At 43.3% G+C, this 25,886-nt stretch overlaps 1 protein-coding gene across 1 annotated transcript; it reads right to left on the reverse strand.

Annotated features, from left to right (window-relative positions):
* Positions 1 to 2,133: 2,133 nt before the first annotated feature.
* Positions 2,134 to 20,802, reverse strand: DOLPP1 (dolichyldiphosphatase 1). The gene is made up of 8 exons (XM_054007890.1): positions 20,709 to 20,802; positions 12,825 to 12,925; positions 8,595 to 8,679; positions 8,217 to 8,316; positions 7,119 to 7,217; positions 5,593 to 5,721; positions 4,845 to 4,934; positions 2,134 to 4,139 (listed from the first exon to the last, which is right to left on the reverse strand). The coding sequence occupies exons 1-8, from the start codon at positions 20,782 to 20,784 to the stop codon at positions 4,103 to 4,105; spliced, it is 717 nt and encodes a 238-aa protein (XP_053863865.1). The 5' UTR covers positions 20,785 to 20,802; the 3' UTR covers positions 2,134 to 4,102.
* Between the last annotated feature and the right edge of the window lie 5,084 nt (positions 20,803 to 25,886).

The raw sequence follows: 25,886 nt of genomic DNA on the forward strand, positions 1-25,886 counted from the left end.
TTTTCTCTTTTAAAAAAGTGTTTTTTCTCTTGCTGTTGCCAATTTCAAGCTGTGGTGACGTCCCTCCGACTCATCATTTCTTGACTTATTTTTCAGTGACCAGTTATTTTGAATGCCGGGTTTGTTTACCCTTTATTAGCTGGTCACTTGCCCAAGAAGTGTCCATGATCTTCAAGGCTATGTAAAACTTATGAAGAAACTACTGATTTACTGAATAATTAGGGAAATATGTAGATTTATAATGTACAACTAAACTCTTGGATTGGAGGTGTGGTTGATGGCACAGCCAGTGACTTTGCATGCTCTGCCAGTTAAATGCATTAAATGTTTTTTTGACAATGTAATCAGTGTCCTGCAAGGATTGGTGATGTTCTTCCAACATAAATAATAAAAGTATAAATGTTGCGAGCAGGGTTGATTCTATGCAGAAAATCCTCTAGATATAAGTTTGATGATTCTTTACCAAATGATGTTCATTGTGAGTCACAGAACAATAGATCACACAGGAATGTATCCTCTTCCATGATAAGGGAGCAGAGCAAGAGATCAGCTACTTGGAAAGCAAGGAGAAGTTCTCTGAGGGTAGTCATCTACCTTCCTTACTCCTTTTCAATCCACCTAGCTAAAGGCAGGAGGCTACCTACCTCTCTAAGACAAGTTGTCAGCTTCTAGCTGAAGTTTCTCTTCTCACATCGTAGGCTGCTCAACTTGGCCAAGAATGTACAAGGGGCCTTTATAGGCATTTATCACTATGTCAAACAACGTGCAGCTTTCTGGGGGATGGAAAAAGAAAGCAGAAGCAGACTGAAGCCCAGTCTACACTTAAAACTTACATCAATATAGCTACAGCACGCAGACATATGAAAAATCCACAGCGCTGAGCACCGTAGCTATGGTGACTTAACTCCTTCTGTAGACACAGCTAGGAAAATGGAAGAATGCTCCTATCAGTCATTTAGGTGGAGTTCCTACAGCAATCGGAAAAAACCCTTCCCTTGCTGTAGTCTGAATCTATGCTAGAGTTACAGCAGCATAGTTATGGTGCCATAGTATAAATGGCCAGAGAAAGCAGATGGCAGGAACTGGGAGGAGAAGCATAGGGCTGTCTCCCCAACCACAGGTTGCAGAGCACTGGCTTGGTGCTATGAAGTTGTAGGGTTTAATGCACTGTGTCACTGTAGACAAACTGCCATAGCCACATAATATGTTAATCATTAGAAAATAAAGTAAATGTAGTTTTTAAGGTGACTTTTCCACTTCTCTAGGATGACAGGCTCCCTGGAAGAGGTGAGGGATGTGTTAATTACATTTGAAGCAATTTAAATTTTTTGCCTCATCTTTGGGGAAATGACTCAACTGCCCCCCCTCCCCCCATTTTTTTTTTTTTTTTTTAAGTGAGGGAGAAGAATGGTGGTAAATTTTATTTACTTGGAGGTTAGAAGATAAAGAACCAATTAGTACTGCATTCCATGCTGGTGCCCAACTCATTACTACACTACCCTATTACCTAGCTAACTTAGCTACTCGCACTTCCTTTCCCGTCTCTCTCACCTCCCCCGTGGCCTATTTTAATGAAATGGTTATGGGCCTGAGCTAATGCCTATTAAATTCACAGCCCACAGCTCAAAAAGAGAGGGAGATTAGCCCAGCCAAAGTGCTTTTATGAGAAATAAAAGTGCTATTGTTTTATGTGCAAATGCACTTGAAATCTCAGTGTGGAGAGTTCATATTAGATCACTCCAATGAGTGCTAAATTCAAGAAATTTATTGTAATAGACTAAAATTCCCCTAATCCTTAGTTTAAAAAAAAAAAATCAAAAAACTGCTGCTACAGAGAAAGATATATTCAGTTTAGAACAAGTATGTGTTAAAAGGTTTTCATTCTTAATCGCTACATTAAAATAGATTCATAGATTCTAGGACTGGAAGGGACCTCGAGAGGTCATCGAGTCCAGTCCCCTGCCCGCATGGCAGGACCAAATACTGCCTAGACCATCCCTGATAGACATAAAAGGACTCTCTCTTCCTAGGCCAAATTCTAGGATTAGGGTAGAATAGGTTCTATAGCAACCAATTCATAACTAACACTAACACACACACACACATACACACACACGGCCAGAGGAGCAGATGAAATCTTTAAAATGCTGTTTTTAAATTAAGATGGCAGAAAAATACAGAGATGATCAGATATGAGCAAAATCACATCTTGCATCAATACATACCAATGAGTTTTTTATGAAGCTTCAGTAGCTTTTTAATGGAAGCTAGTAAAACATGCAGTAAGACATAGATGGGTATGCATAGTCACTATCCCTCTGTACAGGTGACAGTATCAGACAGATGCTAATGTCCTCCTCTTTGACGCAGCTTGGTAGCTGTACTTGCCCTGGCCTTCCCCTGTTATAAAACTTCAAGCCAATTGTACCGCGAGTCTCTCCACCTTGTTGCTGAACTTCATTGTAATGTCTTGATTACAGGCTAAAAAGTGCAATGGAACAGTCTGTGCACAGCCATGAAGTACATTCAGGATGCACTGCTGACTCACTGTTAGTACAGTCGTCTTAAAATATTTACCAGCCTATTGCAGAGGATCTAAGTACTTGCAGGGTCAAAGAGGCTGTCAGATATCCTATCACAGGGGAATGGTACCCAAGCATCTAGCAGCAGAACTTACTGTCCAGAACTCCAGACTAAGGAAGTTCATCACTTGAAAAACAGTCAAAATGAAAAAGGAAGGAGAAATGAAAGTCCTTACAGAGTAAGGGAAAGATCCCTTAGGAGTTATGCATTCTAGGGAGCCGGTGCAGACTTTTGCAATAGTCTTGACTACTGCAGAAGTCAAAACAAATCAGCACGACCCATGGAAATGTTTGCCAGGGTTAAAACATACTGCCTCGTTTCAGCAGTAACCTGTGTTTGAATCTAACCGGGCTCTCCAAAAGTAATTCATGCAGTGCTAAAGCCAGGCATCAGCACTCATCACCTCTTTATTTTTATAAAAAGTTTACTGATGGCTGAAAAGCTCAATGGAAAGATTCATTATCCGAAAGCGGGTTTAGGGCAGAGACTGATCATACAAACTTTTAATACCAGTAAAAGCTTTTTTTAATGACTTTGGGGTAATCCTTAAAAGCATGGAGTTGTGCCTTAACTAGCAGTTATTTAAACTTAATGGTGTCCTTAATCAATAACAGAGTCTGGCTTAAGTTCAGCAACAGAAACTGTAGAGATCTCAGCAGCTCTTGGGTCATAAAAGTACAAAAGGAAGAGGGAGTGGAAGGATAGTTGTAATGTGTATACCAAGTTATTGACACCTAAAAAGAAGAGGGCCCGGGTAAAACAACCTGGCTAATTACACAACAGGAGCAGCAGTGAAGAGAAAAAAAAAAAAAAAAAGTATATTTTAGGTTTTCCTCTGTGTTTTAACCCCCTCCTTGCCCCCAGTGGTATCCGTGCAGGCTTGCGCACAGGAATGTCACTAGTGTTTAAAAGCAAATCTTTAGTAGTTTCTTTATATCCTTACAAAGTGCAGCAGGAATTGATTTTGCTCTCCCAACTGTTGCAGAAAGGAAAGAAATACCTCTTCCCCTCCTGCCTAAGCCACCCTACCTCCCCCACAAATTCAAAACCCTAAATTAGGCAAGACCTAATTTTGGTTTTGTCTTCTCCCAAACACACAATCAATGCATCACCCACCCCGAAAATAATAGTTCAATTAAAAAAAATAAATAAATAGTGTGTATATTTCATGCTGCAAAAAAATGTCACAGAAATACGATTTTTTTTTTTTTGATTCTCCCTCCCCCAAACAAGCCATCAGGTATTTTCTCCCCTTCCCGCGACTCAGACACGATGGTACATTCCAACTGGCAATGTGCATTTGTGTTATAAATGAGGTTCTGCTCCTTCACGGTCCCACATGCATCAGGGAGCATCCAGCTAGCTGCAAAAGCCAGAGCAAAGGCCTCCAGGCTTTGAGTATGGTCCCTGCCTGTTCCTTTGGTCCATCTGTGAAGACTCCTTGCTGCTCCCAGGTCTGTACAGGTCTCTAATCTTGTCCTTCTCCATTAAGTCCTGCATTCTGTTCCCATGTCTTGAGTCACTGGAGCTTCGTACCTAGCTTGCGCTGTCTGTTTCTGCAATGAGAACATAGAGGTGGGAGAGTGAGGGAGATCCCCATCACCAGGCATCATAGCACACTCAATGGATAAAGAGGTGGGAGGAATAAAATGAGCTGGATAGACCGGACCACCACATCCAATGTCAAGAGTGGTCATTCCTGCTTTTTACAGGCTCAGGTCTGGAATAACCAGAGGATCTGTAGGTCACAACTGAAGTGCATTAGCAAAGGGGTGTATGTGAGAGACCAGACGTGGTTACACAGTGGCTACTCTATTGTGACTCCCTTTTTATGGAATACCAAATTCACCTCACACAGCACAAAATGGAGACTTACCACTCCAGATGATTCTGCTCACGTTATACACTTTACTGCATCCAGAGAGACCCTTTATAACACGGGTTGCAACATTTGGTTTCTCCCCTACTGCTGCAGTCCCCTATGGCTTTGTGTTTGGAATCATTTGTAGTTGTTTATCACTTTTTCCAGTTTCATACTGATTATATTTTAACCATACACTCTATTAAAGTCAACCCACAATTTGGCCTCTTTTCACACTCTATACTACCCTGTCCATAAAAGCTACCCACATCAGCTACTTTAATTTTCATATATAAATAAAATCACAACTGATACAGGTAAATAAACCATTACCCTATTGGTGCATGTAACAACTTAGATACACCTCCCTATGTGCAGAACCTCCTACCATCCTGCTTACCTTGCCTCTGCTCTGGTGACTGTGTATTCAAACCACAGGATGTTGGGAATGAGGCTGGTATCTCTGATTAAAAAGAACTCTGAAGCTGGCCTAAAATTAACAAAGTTTGGGAGAGAAAAAGAGGGCGAGAGAATTAAAACATTTTCTTTCCTAATTCTGATAAGCACCTTTCTTTCAAGGATCTCAAAGTACTTTATGAACAATTATGCCTCACAATTCCTCCTCCCCCAAGAGGTAGGGAAGTATTATCCCCATTTTACAGATGGAGAAATGGTGGCACAAGTAAGTTAAATGATTTGCTCATGGTCACACAGGGAGTCAGTAAGCAGAGCAGGGAACAGAATCTAGGAGTCGCTATTCCCAGTCCCCTGCTCTAACCTCTAGACCATTGGGAAACTGTGCACAGTTTAAACCCCTTTACATGGGGGTTTGCATTCCTATAGAACATCATAACAATCATTTGGTTTCACGGACTGAAGTATCCCATGATTGGTTTTCTTACACCATATGGTATGAATTCTCTATCCCTGTGAAGGTTGACTAGGACTTTACTCCCTTGCAAGGGTGTCATGCTGCTCCAACTACTAGTAGGTTCAGCACATTTCAAGAGGTAAACACTGTTGTGGCCCCTTCCGTGGTACACAGAGTAAACTTGAGGCATACAGTGCTGGACAAGTATCGGGTTCTGCAGGAGGGTGAGGCCTTGGGGGATTAAAACATAACACAGAATTTCATAAAAGGTTTTTACCATGCAGCTATCCTTGGGAACAAAGGAGTTAAGATCTCCTGTGTGAACGCAAACCAGGCTATGGCCATGATGCTTCCTGCAACACCTCCGTATAAGACCTGGCTCCAGGTGTGGTAGAGCAGATAGACCCTTCAGATGAAACAAGAAAGGAAAATGACCAGAGACAGGATTTCAGACAAAATAAGGGCATCACACAGTTGGTTACAGCGTTTTACAGGCCCCTGTAAAGGCCAGAGCAAGGTTATCTTCCAGATGTGAAACAGCCAAGTGGCACCTATTTAAAAGATATTGAATCATAAAAATGTAGGCCTGGAAGGGACCTTGAGAGATCATGCAGCCCATCCTCCCATGCTGAGGCTTCCCCCCATCCACTAATGGATAATCAGGAAACAACTTAGACCCTTCTGTGTACATAAATTTCTGTTTAGGAATACTCCTAAATCTGAGAAGCCCAATACCAAAGAAGGTGTCTGCGTGTTTCCCACAGTAGGAGTTCAGACTGGCTGGGGGCCTGTTGCTGTTGGTCCCAGGAGAGAATTTTCCAGAGCCAGCTGCAGATCCTTCAGTAACTCTCCGAAGCCTGGATTTAAAGGCTTTCAGAATATATAGTAATTTTCACTCCATGCATCTGAAGAAGTGGGATTTTTACCTATGAAAGCTTATGCCCAAATAAATTTGTTCATCTTTAAGGTGCCCCCGGACTCCCCATTGCTTTTGAGAACATATAGTGTGAAGGGAACTTGTTTTGTCATGGTTTTTGCTGATCTCAAATTGAGCAGTATGAAGGCTCCATTGCTGCAGACAGCGTACCGCTTTTTAGCTGGTAGTGGTCACAGTAGTAATGATTTATTAAATTATCCTGGCACATAGACACTACTCACACAGACTAAGTCTGTTCATACTGCAAGATGATGGAAGCCAAACAATTGTGACTACATTTAGACTGACTCTACAAGAAATCATTTCAGTCAATACTAAATGCTTCACATGCTGCAGAAGGTACTGGTCCATGACCTAGCTCAATGCTTTTATGGATTAGTGCAGAAAAGGGATGAGGCAGACAAAATTACTCTGTCCATATCCTGGACATGGAGGCCAGAGAAAATGGGGAGGGAAGCACTGGTCTTCAGTTTTGCAGATCCATGTGTGAAGACAGAGATGCAAGGCTCGATGCAAGTCCCTCCCTGTCTATGACCAACTCTCTTCGCAATGATCCAGCCTGCACATAGTTGGGTTTGAAGCCATGGGGCCCAAGTGCAATCATATAAGCTTATAACCACCCATTGGACTGCAATTTTTGAAGTGACTATTGAGGGACATAACTAGACCAGGAAAAAAAAAATCCAGCGAAAAAGAAAGAGCTCCCATTCTGAAGAGTCCCTGGCAATACAGGACTCCCTCAGCCCCTGGTATTTCTGGTACAGTTATCAGGAACTGAACCACAAATGGATGAGGATAAAGTGCTGCCAAAACCCCACAAGGCCAAGGGTTAGTACAAAGGAATAAGACAAATAGCTGCTCCATACCTACTATATGAGACTAGAAAGGCCACTGTGACAAGGCAGATGGACAGGACATGTCGCCACAATAAATCCAGAAACCTGGCATTGTTTGTTTGGTGCATTCTGGAAAAAAGAAAGCGATGGGGGGGGGAAAGCCATTAGTGCAGTGCAAAAGAGATGGTGATAGGGAGCGGAACAGTCCCTATATCCCACCCCTCCAAATTACAGTGACCTAAGGAAGCCATAGCCCTAACTGATGTCATGGATAACCTCTTAACACTCCAGTGCTGATGTATCCAACTGCTGCCAAGAGGATGCAAGTGAGAAAGCCCGACCCCAGTGTCCAGGTGTTAATGGAGATCACTACAAAGGGAGCCCATGTGCTCATGGTACTATTATGTCTGGTGTGGGAGGCGCACAGAGTGCATATGCAACCAGCATGCCTCAGATCTCCTTATAGCTGCCCACTTGTGCTTGGCTACAGTATAGAAGGGTTTTCTGGTCTCTCGTCTGCTCCTCCATATTATAGAGCTGCAGGAGTTAGCCATAGCTGAGCAATGAGGACTTCAGAAGAGGAGTCCTACACCAGAGGATGCAAGCCTAGCACCAGGCAGCAGAGACAAACCATGAATGGGTCATGCGAGAGGGCAGCAGGAATCACTGGAGGGGTTGCAGGGACAAACTCACTAGTACAAGGGAGAACAGCTTCATGAGAAGATAGCTCTTCTCTCCTCCTTCCTCCTTCCCCAATTGCATTCCAACATGGATTTTGGAAGTCTCAGAATTCAGCATGATTAAAAGAGACTGCGTCAGCACAGCCATATTCCGATGGACTCATGCTACTGGGAGCGATGGCATCAGGGGCCACCTTCCCTTCCCCGCAGTAATCAACATTCTCATAGCAGCAGAGCCCATAGTCCTATATTCAATCTGGGATGAACTCACTCCAGAGGGAATCCCACACCACCCCAAAACAGATTGCACAGGTCCTGGAATTCAGCTCTACCTACAGGAATCAACTGAACAGAAGGAAAGGCATGCCACCAGAAGGTAGCCACCCATTCCAAATGCCCCCAGAAGTCAAAAGTGTAAAACAGCCAAAACCTAATGAAGAAACTTCACCTTAAATAAAGAAACAGGAACGAGTAAACAGAGAAAAACCACATGAACTGAGAGTGACTGGATGGCATCCCGTATTTTGTAGTCACCGTTGAATGGGCTTCTGGGAAGAGAAGAAGAAACAGTATGCTCAATACAGAGCAGTAGCCTGAACACTTCAAAGATCCAGCCAGGCCACAGTGTTGGGGTGCGTGTGTGAATTTACAATACATTTCTCTGATCAGCTGCACCGTAAGCATCTCTTCCCAACCCCCATATAAACGTGCAAACACAACATACCAGACCTGAGATAAAACCACCCTTCAACCCAATTATCGTCACCACAGTTCAAAGAGAACTCATGTACCCGCTCTTTCCCCCAAGCCACCAGGCCATACTTACCTTCACAGGGCCGTGGCTCACGGATAATATTCTTTATTAGCCAGTTCACTCCTTCATTGAATGCCAGCCCCCCTAAGAAAGATATCTGTGAAAGAGACAATTGTGTCAGCCTATGACCCTGCATCCATCCCTCAGCTTCCCACTGTGTCATCTCAATGGTGATGCCTCTCATCAAACCTTTGCGACAAATTTTCCTTAAAGGGACACAGTTAACTTAAAAGAAAACAAAACCACACTTTCTCTCTGACTTTTTTTTTTTAAACTACTACAGTTACAAGTAACACTCGAGATTACTCTAAACAAAAGAGATTAGAAAGAATTTTTTTCAGTCTATTTACTTTGTGCATTTGATAGCACTTTGTATATATTCAGTTTCCCCTGTTTGTGGGAGTCTTTCACAGAGCAACAGAAGAGAGAATAATAAATAAATAATAATAATAAAAAATAGAAAATATTGGCAGAGGGACTCCAAGAGTAGTGTCATAGCTGGATTTTTTTTTTTTTTTAAATTGCCTAGATTTTAAATTGACAATACGTCTTCAACTGTTTGCTGCAAGCCAACAGAGGGAGCAAATATGATGCTGTTGATATGCTCTGCTTAACAGGGAGGCTTTTTATTTTATTTTTCTCTTCAGTGAACAACTTACAGAAAATAATTATCATCCTGAAGCTGTTCCCCACAGATTTCTAACATCTTTAAAGGCAAGGCACGTTCTGGACCTGGCCACATTATAAAAACATAGTATCAATTTCACTCTGTAGTCCAGAATACTCCTTCCCTCTCTTAGACCTAGCATCCTGGCCAAATTCCAATATGCGTAATCATATTCTGTCTCCCTAAACACCTCCTCCAGTTTCAAATAGTTATGGGATTTTTCACTTCCTGAGCTAAACTGTGGGTCAATATACTGTGTGCTGCCTGAAGAGCTGTCACATTCCAACCCAATGGTGGCTCCTTTCTATAGGCAGAATTAGTAATCAGCATTAAGATTAACACTCGCTTAGTTGCTTACACTTTTATTACTAGCCCATTTTCAGTTGCTTATAACTTTGCTGAACGTTGGCCCTTCAGGCTTGTTCTCTGCTCAGGTTGCAGGTTTTGTTTTGTTTTTAAATTTAAAAAAGCACAGATCAGCCATTTCAGAGAATGAGATTGGGGGAGAAAGGTAGGAAAAAAACATGTTAACTTTGGCTCAATTAACTGTTTCTCTGACGAGCTCTAGCACCTCCATGTTTAGAGCAGGAAGACGAGATCTGCCAGGGAATGGTCCTGGACTCAGAGAGGTACCTTTTCTTTTTCTATGAAAATCTACCGATATGTGGATGAATTATAAGCCTCCGGGCTTTGCCATTTGCACAAGATCAATAGAGAATGGTAACGATTTGCTGCTACAATCTCTTGATCATCTCATCTGCACTCAGCATACTACAGCCCTACAGAGCTTTTTTAACATGGTAACTGAACTGAGAACGCTCCCAGGCAGAGCTAGAGCTCTGGACAGAGGACAATGAGGTATCTGCCCACTGCCCCTCTGGACTGAGTGAGAGGAGGAGATGCCTTCCCCAGTTTAGAGAAGCAGCATTCGTTCACAGCACCCATTCCTCATTGGCTGGTGCAGCAAGAGCTCCCCATTACGATTCAAGTTACTTTTACCATTGAAGGAAGGTGTTCTGGGCACCACCAGGACTGCATTAGTTTTGTCTCAGATCTATTACCTGGTGCTTATAATTCTTTGCACTTCACAGGCTGCAAAATCAACATTAGGAAATGCCAAAATTAAGGTTGTTTATGCAACCTTAATTCAGCCTCCTCGTTCATATACTTTATGATACGGTCTTTAATTACATCTTCACATACTGTTTGTTTTAGAGGATCCCTGCCTCATTCACTGCACAGGAGAGATAGTGAATGAGGCAGAGAGTTTTAAGAAGAGGAAAAAAAGATGTTATTCTGTGTTTCAGGCCTGCACTAGGCCCAGTACAGCTCGGTCTATTCCTGACTTTGCATGCACAAGGGGGTTGTATTTATTATGATAGTAAGTCCACAGCAAAGATTTCATGGAAAAATCTGATTTTTGAATGCTTTACCTTGCAACTGTAAAAAAAAAAAATCTTAAAAGAATGTTAAACTGTAACATGTATGTACAGGTCAAGGGCAGTGGCAGTTTAATACCTGGTGCTTCATCTATCAAGGCACCATAACCTCCCCTACAAAGGGGATGGATGCAACAAGCCTTTTCCATCTCTATGATCTTTACTGTATTATATACAAACACTATCTATCTATACTCACACACACACACACACACACTTATTATATACACATTATACAATCTCTCTCTCTCTCCCTCCATCCCAGAAGGTCCCAAAACACTTACCTTACAAGCTCTCTCTCTCTCTCTCGATTGTAAAATAAGTGTGTGTGTGTGTGTTTGTGTTTGTGTTTTTTATTTATTTATTTAAGGGATCTTCTGGGATGAAAGGCACCATATAAAGATAAGTGAATGTAGGGTTTAAGGAAGCTGGATTCACAGTCCTAAAACGGTCTTCTATTTACAGAGCAGATATAACACAAGCAGTAGCAGTGCAAGCTCCCCTCTCCCTCCCCCCCCCATGCATGCCTCCTGCCAAAGTGACACAATCTTCAGCAGGTATCACCTCTAGAAATGAAAGAAGGTTTCAGTCTTTATGACCTATTCTATTTTCAGTATTTCTGCTGATTGCTAAAATGGGGAGCTAAAATTTGTGCCTAATTTGATTTTTTTCCTATGATAAAGAAAACTGCCCATTAGAAATTGGACTGGAATTACCAATTCAGGTCACATAGGCTTCCAAGAAGCCTTTAGAGTGTTATGAGTTTCACAAGCTACTTCCTTGGGCAGCAATCACACTAGTAACCTAGAGGTTTCATTACCAATCCCCTGAGCCATTCAGTTCCCATGACAGTGTTGCTTTATATAAACATAGCAATATCAGAAACCTGATGTCATAATCCTATTACTGACTCCATTTCACCTGTCTGTTTACAAAAGGCAAATATTATGAATGGCTTGTAATCCCTTGTATGGAATGTATTCAGCCATCCCATCTTAGCTACTTGTCAGGACAAATAGCAGAGACCTTGGGGCATGCTGTATCGTGAAAAGACTAGCTTCTGGTCAGGAGAGAAGTAGGAGTCACTCCTGCTCCTGCTGTTTCACACACAGAGATTAAATGGGCCTTGCAGGCACACACAGCCTGATTTCCAGAGGTCCTGAATACTTACAACACCAGATAGACTTGTGGGCGCTCACACTCCCGAAAATCTGACCCTTAACGACTAAGATGACAGGCAAACTGCCACTTATTGAAACTGGCATCAGCGTCAGTGATCTTCACAGATTAATGCAAACATACAGCACCAAGACAATGACACGGGGAAACCCATTTAGAAAATAATCTGAAAAATAAAATCACTTAAACATTGGGTAATAAAGCTTTACAACCTCTCGGGGACAAAAATAAAACAAATACAAGAATCACTTTATCCTCCATCAAAATGCAGCCAATCTTAGACAGACGTCTAACAGAACAAGGCAACATGACAAACAGCTGAGAAGAAGTGAAGAATATTGTATTCACCTGACACCAGAGGGACAATTTAGAGAGGCCGAACATAATTATCCAGACTGAAGTTCAGCCAGTATACTACTGTTAATACCTCCTCATTTTACAAAAAGTATCAATGACCACAAGTGATCAGGACCCATGTTTACATCTCATCCAAAAGACAGCATCTCCATCAGTACAACCAATCCAGAGGGGAAAGTGCATCCCACAGAATTACTGCAGCATATGGGGTATTCTTCCTATTCCCGTATCTCCCATTCATCCTGCATGACCCTGCTTAGCCCAAGATCTCATGGGATCACAGCACAAGACAGAAATAATAATGGTATTAAAGTCCCACTTTAGTTTCTCACAAAGAGAGGCAGAAAATTTGCAACTGTCACTGAAATGTATGGCATGTCCTGGTCCAGGAATTCAGGGATGGGACATTATAGGGCAAGACAGGGCAGTGAACTAAGGCCTGACAGTAATTCAAGAGTATCACAATTAATTGTGATTTCCTCTAGGCAAAGAGGTCACATTTGTTATGGTAGCTCTGTAATGGCAAATCTCTCCTGCCTCTCCTCTCTTCTTGCGTCTCCTGCCATGTGAAGTACCTGGGGAGGAAAGAGGAAGACTCACCGTATGAAGCTCTCTCTTGAATATGATGAGTGTAACAAAGCCGACTATGATGAAAATTGGACAGAGACTCAAGTAGGCTAAGAGCTGACCAGAGAAATCACCTGAGGAAGCAAACGAGAGAAACAAATCAGCCTGCATTGTGTCTGTGCTTGCCAGCCATAGAGACTGCCGTTTGCTAGTGCTTCAGAGCTCACTGACAGCAAAGGTGTGAGTTCACCAGATCAATGGCCTAGCATTATATGGCAGACCCAGGATCCCTTCCTTGGGCTCAGCATTTCATCCCAAGTGCTAGCAGGGACTGAAGGTGCTGAAGAGCAAGAAGAGTGGTAGTTATTAGCTTCAGGATTGGGACGAGGGGGAAATGAAATGAGCCTAGCATAATTCAACTGCAATTTCTGTCTGCCAGCTTACAACATGTATTGAGAGGCTGAGTAGTTTCCCACCTAGACAGCCTCCCACAGCTAGAGTTGGGAAACTGCATTACAGAATCTCACAGAAGAAAATAAAAAGTGTCTCAAGAGCCATCTGTACTGGCTTCGGATAGAATGGATCAGGGGTAGACAAATGTCAGAGGTGAAAAATGGCAATACATGATACACACTATATGACTCAGTCCAAATCACCCCTTGCCTATTGCCAAAGCACCATATCTATTTGTTCACTTAAAAGAACACATGGTCCCCACAAACTCTTTTGGAAAAGGTAAGCATAGGCTCAAAGCAGACAGGAAATTGCCGAAGTCATTTTGCTCCAAGATCAGCTTCTCACCACCAGAGGAGTTTTTCCATTTATTTTTAATAGAAGATATTGTAAAAAATACATAAATCAGCAGCATCATTTGAAGATGCCAGTCATCATTGCAGATTCAATATGAAACTCACAGGGGAAAAGACGTTCCAAAAGGCTTTGCTACACTGGAGGTATTTTTAAAGGAGGACACTAAAAATGCCACCCTGGTATCCACTGAATCAAGAGAGCGTCAAAGCCATTCTATGCTAATCTCCAAAAGACAGCAAGATCCTTCCTCTCTCACCACATGGCCACAGAAGGATCAATCCCCATCACAAAGTACCTGATCCCTCCTGCCTACCCGTTAAGAAGAGAGGATATTTCTGCATGACTAAATACCTGATTCCTTCCTAAATCAATTTCACTTCCTTCCATTGTATAATACAGAAGGTTTTCCCCAACACACACAAGTTGCCTCATTTTGAGCTAAACAGCATTTGACGTGATGAACTTTAACTTCAATCCCTGAACAAAAGTATTCTCACTGTTACAAAGTTCACATTGCTGGGTGTATTGCCAGATGGTTGTTCAGTCACCTCAGACACACGGTGCATACTCCCTTCCCCTGGCCGGCTCTGTGTCACTTACAACTGGGAAGCACCAAGAGCATCAACACCAAGAGAATGGGCTGAAGAGTTTCATTCTGCAAAACCAATGGGAACTTGGAGTTAATTGCAGAAGAGCCCTAAAAAGTTTTTTTGTTTTGATTTAACCTGGGGTCCCTTAATAGATCTTTGGCTCAATGACCTTGCGCAGTCATTAACATTAATGCAAAGTGGGTTTCAAATGCTACCAAATCCGAATGGTAATGTTGTATGCCCACTTTGCACTAGGTGTAAGTGACATCACAAGGTGTAAGTGACATCACAAGGTGCCAGAAAACAGAGAATCAGGCTCCTTACGTCTAAACATTGATCAAGAACCACATAAATGCAAGAGGAACTCCACCTTAAGTGACTGTTAACGTTAGATGCCTTGAGAATTTTAGACTACTGGACAACCAAAATTGTACTGAAGTCTTTGGTATGCTTTCAAGTAGTCTCAATTCAAGGATTATCTATTAGAGATGGTCTCTAGTTCAGGGATCATTGTTTATCAAAGCATTCACTTTGTTAATCTGTAGTATATATACATTTTGAAATTTGGTTAGACTAAAATACTGTAAAATTTATTTCAAAAATAAATTGCGCACAATTTTTACTTTGTTTTCTCAAGAGGGACTATATTTCTCCCACAGATGGTGTAAGAATATCTTTACAAGCAGTTGGTCTTAGATAAAGTCACACTGAATACAAAGTAGAACTACAGAGATCATAACAAAGATTCCACCAATATCACATAGTAGAACCAATACGGCAAGTCAACTAGTCAGCAATGGCTGGTGACCTGCGGAAAAACCTGAGGCCAAAATCCATGAACCAGAGCCTCAAGCACAGAATGCTGTATAGATGTATAACAGGAATCATTTACTCGGGTAATCTGAATCCTGTTTGAAAAACTTGTTCAGCACTTGGAACTAGGGCTGTCAAGCGATTAAAAAAAATTAATTGCGCGTAATCGTGCTGTTAAACAATACTAGAATACTAGAATACCATTTTTTTTAAATATTTTTGGATGTTTTCTACATTTTCAAAACAAATGGATTTCAATTACAACACAGAATACAAAGTGTACAGTGCTCACTGTATATTTATTTTTATTACAAATATTTGCACTGTAAAAAACAAAATAAATAGTATTTTTCAATTCACCTAATACAAATACTGTAGTACAATCTCTTTATGATGAAAGTTGAACTTACAAATGTAGAATTATGTACAAAAAAACTGCATTCAAAAAAATAGAACAATGTAAAATTTTAGAGCCTACAAGTCTACTCAGTCCTACTTCTTGTTCAGCTAAACACTCAGACAAACAAGTTTTTTTTACATTTGCCAGGAGATAATGCTGCCCACTTCTTGTTTACAATGTCACCTGAAAGTGAGAACAGGCATTTGCATTGCACTGTTGTAGCCGGCGTAGCAAGATATTTATGTGCCAGATGCACTAAAGATTCATATGTCCCTTCATGCTGATGATGGATTCTGCTCGATAACAATCTAAAGCAGTGTGGACCAACCCATGTTTATTTTAATTATCTGAGTCAGATGCCACCAGCAGAAGGTTGATTTTCTTTTTTGGTGATTCGGGTTCTCTAGTTTTTGCATTGGAGTGTTGCTCTTTTAAGACTTCTGAGAGCATGCTCCCCGCCTCATCCCTCTCAGATTTTGGAAGGCACGTCAGATTCTTAAACCTTGGGTCGAGTGCTATAGCTATCTTTAGAAATCTGATATTGGAACATTCTTTGTGTTTTGTCAACTTTGCAGTGAAAGTGTTCTTAAATGAAACAACATATGCTGGGTCGTCATCGGAGACTACCATAACACAAAATATATGGGAGAATGTGGGTAAAACCATGGAGCAGGAGACATACAATTCTCCTCCAAGGAGTTCAGTCACAAATTTAATTAACACTTTTTTTTTTTTAAACAAGCATCAGCAGCATGGAAGCATGTCCTCTGGAATGGTGGTCGAAGCATGAAGAGGCATATGAATGTTTAGTATATCTGGCTCGTAAATACCTTGCAATGCTGGCAACAAAAGTGCCATGCAAACGCCTGTTCTCACTTTCAGGTGACATTGTAAATAAGAAGCGGGCAGCATTATCTCCTGTAAATGTAATCAAACTTGTTTCTCTTAGCGTTTGGCTGAACAAGAAGTAGGACTGAGTGGACTTGTAGGCTCTAAAAATGACATTGTTTTGTTATTTAGTGTAGTTATGTAACAAAAAAATAAATCTACATTTGTAAGTTGCACTTTCATGATAAAGAGATTGCACTGCAGTACGAGTATGAGGTGAACCGAAAAATACTATTTCTTTTGTTTGTCATTTTTACAGTGCAAATATTCATAATCAAAAGTAATATAAAGTGAGCACTGTACACTGTTTTCTGTGTTGTAATTGAAATCAATATATTTGAAAATGTAGAAAAACATCCAAAATATTTATTAAATTTCAATTGGTAGTCTATTGTTTAACAGTGTGATTAAAACTGCGATTAAATTTTTTAATCATGATTATTTTTTTGAGTTAATTGCGTGAGTTAACCGCGATTAATCGACAGCTCTACTTGGAACAGAGCAGTGCTATCTATAATCATATAGTAAACACTATTAATACCAGCAGGGTTCTAGCAGAGCCATATTCTAAAGCCATACTACAGAGTAGACTATGTAAGTGGATAGGTACCTAAGTAGTAATGTGTGGACTGTGAATGATTGTTTCTGGCCTGGCTCTCAGGAAAGAGAGACCATGCCAGTCCACAATGGTCAAGCAAACCATGCTAGAAACCTGCTAGCAATAATGTACTCACTAGTTTAGTAGATGGTTGTAGCTAGTGCAGCTCTGATCCAACGGCAGAAAGGGCTTTAAATCTTCGATGGATAATGCATTGGGGGCAGAAGGGGAATCTGAGAAAACAAGGCCAGCTATGTTTATATCATAATTTTTTCAAGTTTTACAAGTGGCACAAGTAGATAATATATTATCTATTCTTACAGAAGTTTATTCCTAGGGAAAAATTAATAAGTGGCTAAAAAATGACGTGCTTCCATGGACCTGGTTTAAAAACAAGACTATGCAACTATTTTGGACTTTCCCCACTCCCCAAACCTCTAATAGCTTAAAGGGGACGGAGTAAGGTTGATAAGAAGAACGATTCCATGAAAAACAAAAAATTCAATATTAAGTTTTATTTTAACTCAAACATTCCCTAGAGCATTTTGGGCTCAAGAACCAAAAGATGAAACTGACTACTTTATTTTAAGTTATCCAAAATGCAAATGGATGAAGCCGCAGTCATGGTGAAAAGCACATTAGATTTTCTATACTAGCCTCTGGCTATATTTATATATTTATTTTAAAGTATGATTTTTACCCAGCATCCCTTTGGCACTGACTGGAAAGATGTGAGGTTTACCACTTTAGCATAACCTGAATGTAACGTGAAAATATGAATTAATGGCACTGTTACCACATCCTATCACGGGGTCTTGTTTTACCGCCACCACCACTGTTTCCTATTGAAATGTCTATTTGTGGCAGCGCTGTTTATCGCACAAACTTGCGGAAAAAGAAGCAACCACAGACATGTCGGTTACATGCTATGAATACTTTCCACTCCATCCATACTTTCTACACTGATTTTCATAGGACTGTCCATTTCCTGCCAGTACAACTTGCAGGACATTAAGAACAGTCTCAAGCTATCTTTGAGGGTGATGTGATGCTGTGGCATGACAAGGTTCACATCACAGCAGGATACATTTCTGCTGGAAAACCAAGCTTAAAGCACTAAGATATGAAAGACGCATTGGCTCTGAAGAGCTACAGTCCCAGCAGAAGTCACAATAAAGAACAGTGGAAGAAAAAACATTCTTATAGAACATATAGTCAGTTAGTTAAGTAGCAACAACTAAGTGCTAAACAACTATATTTTTAAATGTGTGCACACATGCAGAACCCTTTGCTTATATGCCTCATTTAATTATACATACTCATTTTGTTAGTGCCCAGCGCCACCTAAACATGTTTAGCTTCTCAAAGTCTATGAATTTTTAAAAGGGTACTACACAAAGAAACTAGCGAAATTCTCCATATTTCTTTAGGAACAGGAGTTGTTGCTGTGCCACATCTTTCTATATCAAGATCAATTTCTCAAAACAGAGCCTCTTACAGACACCTCCCTTCATTTTTCTTAAAGAAATGAGACGTCAGAGATCCTTACAAATCCCAGTTGTCCTGAAGAAAAACATGATCGTATGCTTATCTAATACCAACAGACCTTGGTCGTCAGTGGGCAGGATCAAACCTGGGACCTCTGGAGCTTAGTGCATGAGCCTCTACTGCATGAGCTAAAAACCAACTGGCTGTTAGCTAAGGCTGTAGAGCAGACTCAATCTCTTTCTCTCTCTCTCTCTCTCTCTCTCTAAGTGGTCTCAATGCCACTAGATGGGACAGAACACCACACCCAGAAGGCGTGTGGGTTACACTTACATGCACACATACCAGGAACTTAATGTTTCTCTAGTGGAATTCACCCTGAAGACAAGAAATCCCTTAACAGGACAGAGAATTTTAAGGTTCCAGGACTATACATGAAAGTGATATTGGGACAGTATTAAGACAAGCTTGAAAAAAAGATCTGCTTTAATACAATGGGAATAGCTGCTGAGTTATGTCCCACCATTATGTTTCTGTGATGTTTATTTCTCCTCCCTGCATGCCGGATTTTACATTTATTAGTAATAATTCTTTGACTGGTGCTTGTAGCCACCACTGCTCCTATCTCTCCAGGCCTCTTTGCAGTTTTCTTCTGTCACAGTGTGTTTGCTACTTCTCCAAATTAGATGTAAACGTGATAAATGATCACTCTGGAATTACACCAAAGGAACACTCAACAAAGACATGGTGCAGCTACGCCAGGGATAGAGAAAGGCTGTTTGGTCAAAAAGTTCCCTCTGGAAACTCTGGACTGGAATTCAAAACCAGGGAGCATCATTTTTTGGCAACTGAATGACAGGATGGCAGCAGGTCTCCAGCCACATTAAAGGTCTCCTGAAATGAGAGATTTTAAGGACCATTGCCACAGTGCATCAGACCACTGGGTCTTCAGGAAGAATTTTAGGGAAGAATATAATTACTAACATTGGAATTTCACCAGGTCATGCAAGCTAACACTCTGTCACCAAACATAAATAAATAAATAAACCCCAACAACACCAGAGGTGCTGTTTAGAGAACTTCAAAGTACCAACCCAGCCGGCCCTTGCTAGCTAGAGAGAACTAGTATCATCATAACAAAATAGGCTGGACTGCGAGCATGCAATATCAAAAGACAATAAGGAGTCCAGTGGCATCCGACTTCTTGTTGTTTTTGTGGATACAGACTAACACGGCTACCCCCTGATAAAAGACTGAATCACAACGATGCAACAGCTGGGAAAGAATCTGTCCTGCAAGGTTAACAGCTGTTGAAGGGTCTTTGACAGCTGCCCTTCTAAGTAACTCAAGTCCCCAAATCAAGCCCCGTAAAAGTTTCCATGCAGGGAGCCCAGAGGTTGTAATCTGCACATCTCCCACCAGGGAATGCTATCATGATCTGACCAAAGTTCAACACCTCCAAAAATACAGTCTGCTTACACAGTCCTGCCTACCCAGAACCCACTAAAAATAAACCTGAAAATTATTTCAGGACCAGGACAACATCACTGCAGTACCACAAAAAAACAATGCTCTCAGTCATGACAGCATTTCATCGGGACGCCACGAGAACAAGTCACTACAACATCATGGGGATAGGACGGGTCAATGCTGCAACACAGCAATGCAAGGTGACATGGGCACCACATTGTGAGATGGCAACATAATGTGGGGACAACTTGCATCCCAGCATCTCTGTGCCACTAAGGCAACTCTGCACCATGGCAGCTCAGAACACAAGACAGCAAGGGAGAAGGGTGACACCGTGATGTCATGACACAGTAGTACTGTGAAGTGATGCTGCAACCTCCTGTTGTGAAAGGAGAGATGCACCCTTGGTGTTAACACATGGCAGTGACATCATAACGAAGAATAACAAGAAGACACTGTAATGAGAGATGGCAAGACAAGGCAGCAATGTGGAGGGTGACATGGTGACACACCTCAAGGTAGTGACACGCCATGATCCCCAGGAGCCTACTGCAGTGGGGCTGAGGCAGGTCCCCTGGGACTCCCTCACCTCCATTCACTCAGCAGCCCCTGAAGCTAGAAGTCCAGAGCCTGGGATAAGCACATGCGCAATATGGAGCACACAGGGATCACAATCTGGTAGTAAGTCCCGCGGCACCAGTGCGCATGCGCGTCCCTCCGGCCCTGAGCTGTTGTTCAATGGCTCACTATTTGGCAGCTGCCACCCCGGCGCTGGGACCCCATTCACCCTGAGCTGAGAGCTGCCCACTGTCGTGGAACCGAGACCACGGAGGAGGATGTAGAGGTATTCAAGCGAGCTTTACCTGCAAGATACTCGACATGGGTGAGGGAGACCGGCCGCCAGGGAGCAGGGAGCGAGCACTCTCCGACTGCGGCCATCTTACCCGGATACCGGGCCGGGCCGCCACAGCCAATCGGAGCGCACGCAAGGGGCGGAGCGGCCAATGGGCGGGGGAGATAAATCTGAATTACCAATGGCTAGGCGCGGCAGGTGAGGCGCCAACCAATCAACAACAATCTAATTAAAAATCCAATCCGGGGAGCGAGATAGCCAATGAGACGCTCGCCCTGCTGTCCAATCCAAGCAAGACACAGGTAGCTATAGTCCCAATCAGGATAAAGGCGGGGGTTATAATGTTTTATCATTGGTGAACAAAATTATGCAGATTAGCCAATCAGCAGGTGGCCTTGGTCTCATTCGTAGCCAATCAGATGTTTGGCTGGGTGGTGGATAAGGGGTCTAAGGGTGAGAGGGGCAAGCTGGTAATTTGCAGTTAAAATGGCTTCCTCGCCCCTCCCCCAACCCAAGCAGGGCAAAAGCATTTCACTCAATGGGGCTGGTTCTCAAAGAGCAGCCTTATGAGCTATGAGTGCAAGTGAGGCCCAGAATTACCTCACCCAGTAGCCCTGTTGACAGAAAATGGGGGACTAGGGGCATTTACCTCAGCCCCCACCCCATTGATAGGGAATGGGGGACTAGGACCAGAGTTAACTCACCCCCAGGCTCACTGACAGAAACACGGGTAGGGGGACCAAGACCAGAGTTAACTCACCCTCAGTTCCATTGATAGAAAATGGGACATGAGGGAATGAACCCATGAGTTGCCTCCTTCACTGGTCCTGTTGACAGATAATGGGTGTAGGGGCAAAGGGCTCTGGCTTGCTTCCCTGGGTGGTCCTGTTGCCAAAAAATGGGGAGACAACAGAAGGAAATGGGGCTGAGTTTTCTCTCTCTCAACCTGAAAAAAAGAGAAGGGGGAATGGAGGCCTCTTGCCCTACTGTCAAAATCGAGAGCTAGGGAAACGTTACCTTCCCTCTCCAGGCCCAGAAAAGGAAGCTGGGTTAACTGGGGAATGAGCATCTGTTTTCACGGTCAGAAAAGAGGTTGGAGAATTGGGACATACGTTACCCCTTCCTCCACGGCCCAAAATACAGTGTCGGAGACGAGTAGAGAAGAAAATGAGTTGCTTTAGGGGGAAGCTGTGGTAGCTTCTACAACTCATGGCTTGCAAGTGGTGGAGGCTACCCATAAGTGCAGGGTCACAACCAGCCCTTACTTGTGGGGAAGAATGATGAAGATAGCGCCGCTTGGAAACCTGGGGAGTGAATATGAGAGCAGCCATGGTGTTGTGCTGCATAGCTTCATTCTGATCTAGGAGTACAGTCACACACACAAAACTGCTATGGAAACTCCTGAATTAATACCATGCCAAGGAACCACCCTTTGAAACAAGAGTCTGCTAGCAGCAAGTAGGGCAGACTAGAAGTGTGGGAGGTATGTGTCATTGGGAACAAGTAGTTAGAGTTGAAATATGCCACTCAGACTGCGGGGTGATTTTAATTTATCTATTATTTATTTTTCTGCAGAAAGATGGTTGATTGACAAATTCCTACATGTACTGAAACTACCCTTTTTATCAGTATTTGGCAACATGGAGAATACGGAATTCCTCTTTATGATCAGACACAGTGGACTATAATTACATCCACATCTACTTTATAGCTTTGCAGGTAATGATGATAGTTTCCTGAGTGGCACTAAAAAAGGAAATGTGAGTAGTAAGGGATTTAGTATTGCACTTTACCAGAGAACACAGTGCTGCTGCCTTCTCGGAAGTTTGAGTGGTATAAAACTTTTGTTGGAAATAGAATGGGGGCTAGGTAGCGCTGGGGGTTAAGGCACTATGGTTTTTGCCTTTGGTCTTCAAAGTGTATATTTGGTCACTAAGTGAAAATAAACATGGGGATCTCTTTCTCTTCTGTATTTCAGTTTGCCAGTTTATTTACCTGCTGACGCGGCAGGTTCGGCCGATCGCGGCCCCCACTGGCCTCGGTTCGCTGTCCCAGGCCAATAGGAGCGGTGGGAAACGGCGCGGGTGAGGGATGTGCTGGCTGCAGCTTCCCGACGCCCCATTGGCCTGGGACGGCGAACTGCAGCCAGTGGGGGCCGCGATCGGCTGAACCTGCCGCGTCAGCAGGTAAATAAACTGGCCCGACCCGCCAGGGTGCTTACCCTGGCGAGCCGCATGCCAGAGGTTGCCGACCCCTGCAGTAATCCAATATTCAACAAGAAAATATTAATGTTTTAGAAGTATCAAGTAACCCTCAGTATCCCTGTAAGAGGGCCTTCATCATAATTCAGCTAAGCATTATTCGCAGTGTATGGTTGGGAAGACTAGCACAGCACTTTAGGGACTTGTCCCTATCTATAAGAAGCTAGGACTAGAACCCAAGATGAGTCATAACCTATAGTTCTCTGCTCTAACCTCTAAAACATGCACTCTTCTTCAATTTGCAAGCTCTGGCCATTATTACATTAATCAACCTCTGTTTAAAGTTTGGTTTGAAGGGATCTGTGTAGTGCTCATGGAGGCAGCCTATCTATTAAAAGGGAGAGTGCACAAGGCTATCTGTGAAAGGTTTTTAAATCACTTTTTCAGGCTCAACTATGTTTCATTTGGTAGATTCACCTAAAATGCAGGCTGAAAAAGTATCTTGGCAATAAGTTCTAGCACATAAGTGTGAACTGACCCATAGCTAGGGTGACCATATTTCCCTATGCTGAATATGGGACACTTGGTAAAATTACTTGTATTCAAGCAAGTTCAAGGGCAATCATCAGAATTATGCAGTGCAAATGTTCAAATTAACATCAAGGTGACTGAGCCCGTTAAAAAGAAATACTGCGTAGTTGGATTCTTTTTATTTACCTTCTTATCTTTAAGGCTTTAGGGCTCACAAGGGGAGAGGTGACACACACACTCCCAATACACCTTTCTCGGACAGGGGTGTGTGACTGACGACCAACCTGACCCTTCCTGCCTGGCGCTCTCCATGCCTGGCTTGGCCCCCAGGATGGACCCATCTCTCCTGGTGCCACATCTTCCCATGGCAACAAGTGGGAGGGCACATGGGGTCACATGCACCCCCCCCTTTTTCATCAGGGTTCACCTCAGAATGTGGCCAGCAGCAGCCTTTTGTCACTGTGCGGTAGGGATGGGACTGCTTCCGGCTGCAGAGGAGGAGCGGGGCCAGGAGGGATGACCTGGCCCATGTCTTTGCAGAGCTCATCTCTCCCCCCTTCTTTCCCTCCCCCCCCGCCAGCTGGAAGCAGCTTGTCCCTTCCTCCCTGCACAGCCTCGAAAGGCAGCTAACAACCTCCAGATTACTGCTGACCACCCTGCTGACCACCGACATAACCCAGCTGCCTCCTGTCTGCCCCCCCACCCCCAACTACTGCACGGGCAGGAAGAGGTTAAGCCCTAAAGATGCATTGTGCACCAGAGCCCAGGGAACCTGAGGCTTTAGCAAACCGGGCCAGAGAGGTGGCTCAGCAGGGGAGGGTGCTTAGGGGACAGAACAGCCCTGCACTCCCTGGGGACATGATCTGGTGTGTGTGGGAAGAGGGTGCTAAGCTCCTGCCTGGGGGGCTGCTATGGAGCTTGCAGGTTTGGGGGGCGAGCAGGCTGGAAATCACTTCCCCCCCCACTCCAGAGCTTAGCTGTGGGGCGGAGAGGCTTCCCCATGCCAGCGCTGTGTGGGGCTCCGGCACATGCAGGGCTTGGCTCCTCCTGGCCAGCATCCTGGGCCGGAGGGTGTTGGGCTTTTCCGGGGCGCTGGCCCAGCCAGAGGCAGTGGGGGAATGAAGCCTGCCGGCCAGGCTGTTGGTGAACTGAGAGCTCTGACCAAGAGCTGGTTCTTCGCACAGCACTGGGAGTGGGACACGCCCTGCTGGGGGGGATATGGAGGAGCTGGAGTGGTGAAGGGGCAAAGCAAGGAGAGGACAGCCAGAGGGGGAGCATGTAAAGGGCCGATGGGTGGGCAGCAGCAGTGACACATAACTGACCGCCATCTGCCTGCACTCACCAGCAGCCAGCGCCGGCTGGAAACAGGACGGGGAGGCGGAGCCCTGCTGGCCGAGAGCCGGCACACAGCAGGGACTGTGCTGATGGACCAGCAGGGGGAGCAGCTGATCCCACACACTGCATCTTCGCCCCACCACCAGCCTTGCACACCCACCCCCATCGTCAGCCACTGGACTCCCCCACTCACCACTGGTGGGTGGGAGACTGGCAAGCTGGGATCTGGCAGCAGCAGGACCAGTCAGTACTAATGGGGGTGGGGTGGGGGGAACAGAAAATATGGGACAATTTGCCCGTTTTTGAGAAAAAGTCGGGACACCCGCGGAGGGCTTAAATATGGGACTGTCCCTTTAAAACCAGGACATCTGGTCACCCTATCCATAGCTCAAACCAAAAAACACAGAACAGGAGCCTCTCCACCATCTCTTGTGAAAATAACAACATTGCAGTTTTCAGGCCTCTCCCCTTATATTCTTAAATCCACTACTCTTTTCCCCTTCCAAAGCTTTAGCCGTGCAGCCATATATATATATATATATATATATTTTTTTTTTTTAGGAAGAATTGCTACACTGAAGCAGTTCAGTGGCTTATTCTATCTGGTGTCTTGCAGAACCAGCTATTTCAGAGGGAGGTTCAGTCCTCCCTGCCCCCAGACAATTAACCTATCCATAGATAAAGTTTCTTCTTAAGCCAAACACTAGCAGAGGTTATGTACTGAAGCATGGTGGTTATCCTGTCTTATTTAACTATCAATTTTCTTATCCATATGAATGTTTAATTCTTTGAATATATCTAAACTTTTCACCTCACTGTTAGCATGTGACAGTGAATTCCACACATCAAATGTGATCTGTTTAAAGAAACTATTTCTTTCTACAAATGCGATATCCTACCAAAAGCTGTAGAAGCACACGGCTCTTCTGGTCCAATATAGTCGCTTCATGGCTTGAAAATGAAAGTTTTAATGTGCTGTAGTTGCTTAATGAAAGGAACCTACACTTTTCTACAGGTCTCAGCGGATAGACATTTTTAGTCTTTCAAAAGCATTCTACGAATCTTTACTTTTGTCTTTCAGACCTAGTTCTCAGATACCTTTTAATGTGTGCAGTATAAGA

This window comes from Malaclemys terrapin, chromosome 17, assembly GCF_027887155.1.
Source record: "Malaclemys terrapin pileata isolate rMalTer1 chromosome 17, rMalTer1.hap1, whole genome shotgun sequence".
Lineage (NCBI taxonomy): Eukaryota > Metazoa > Chordata > Testudines > Emydidae > Malaclemys > Malaclemys terrapin.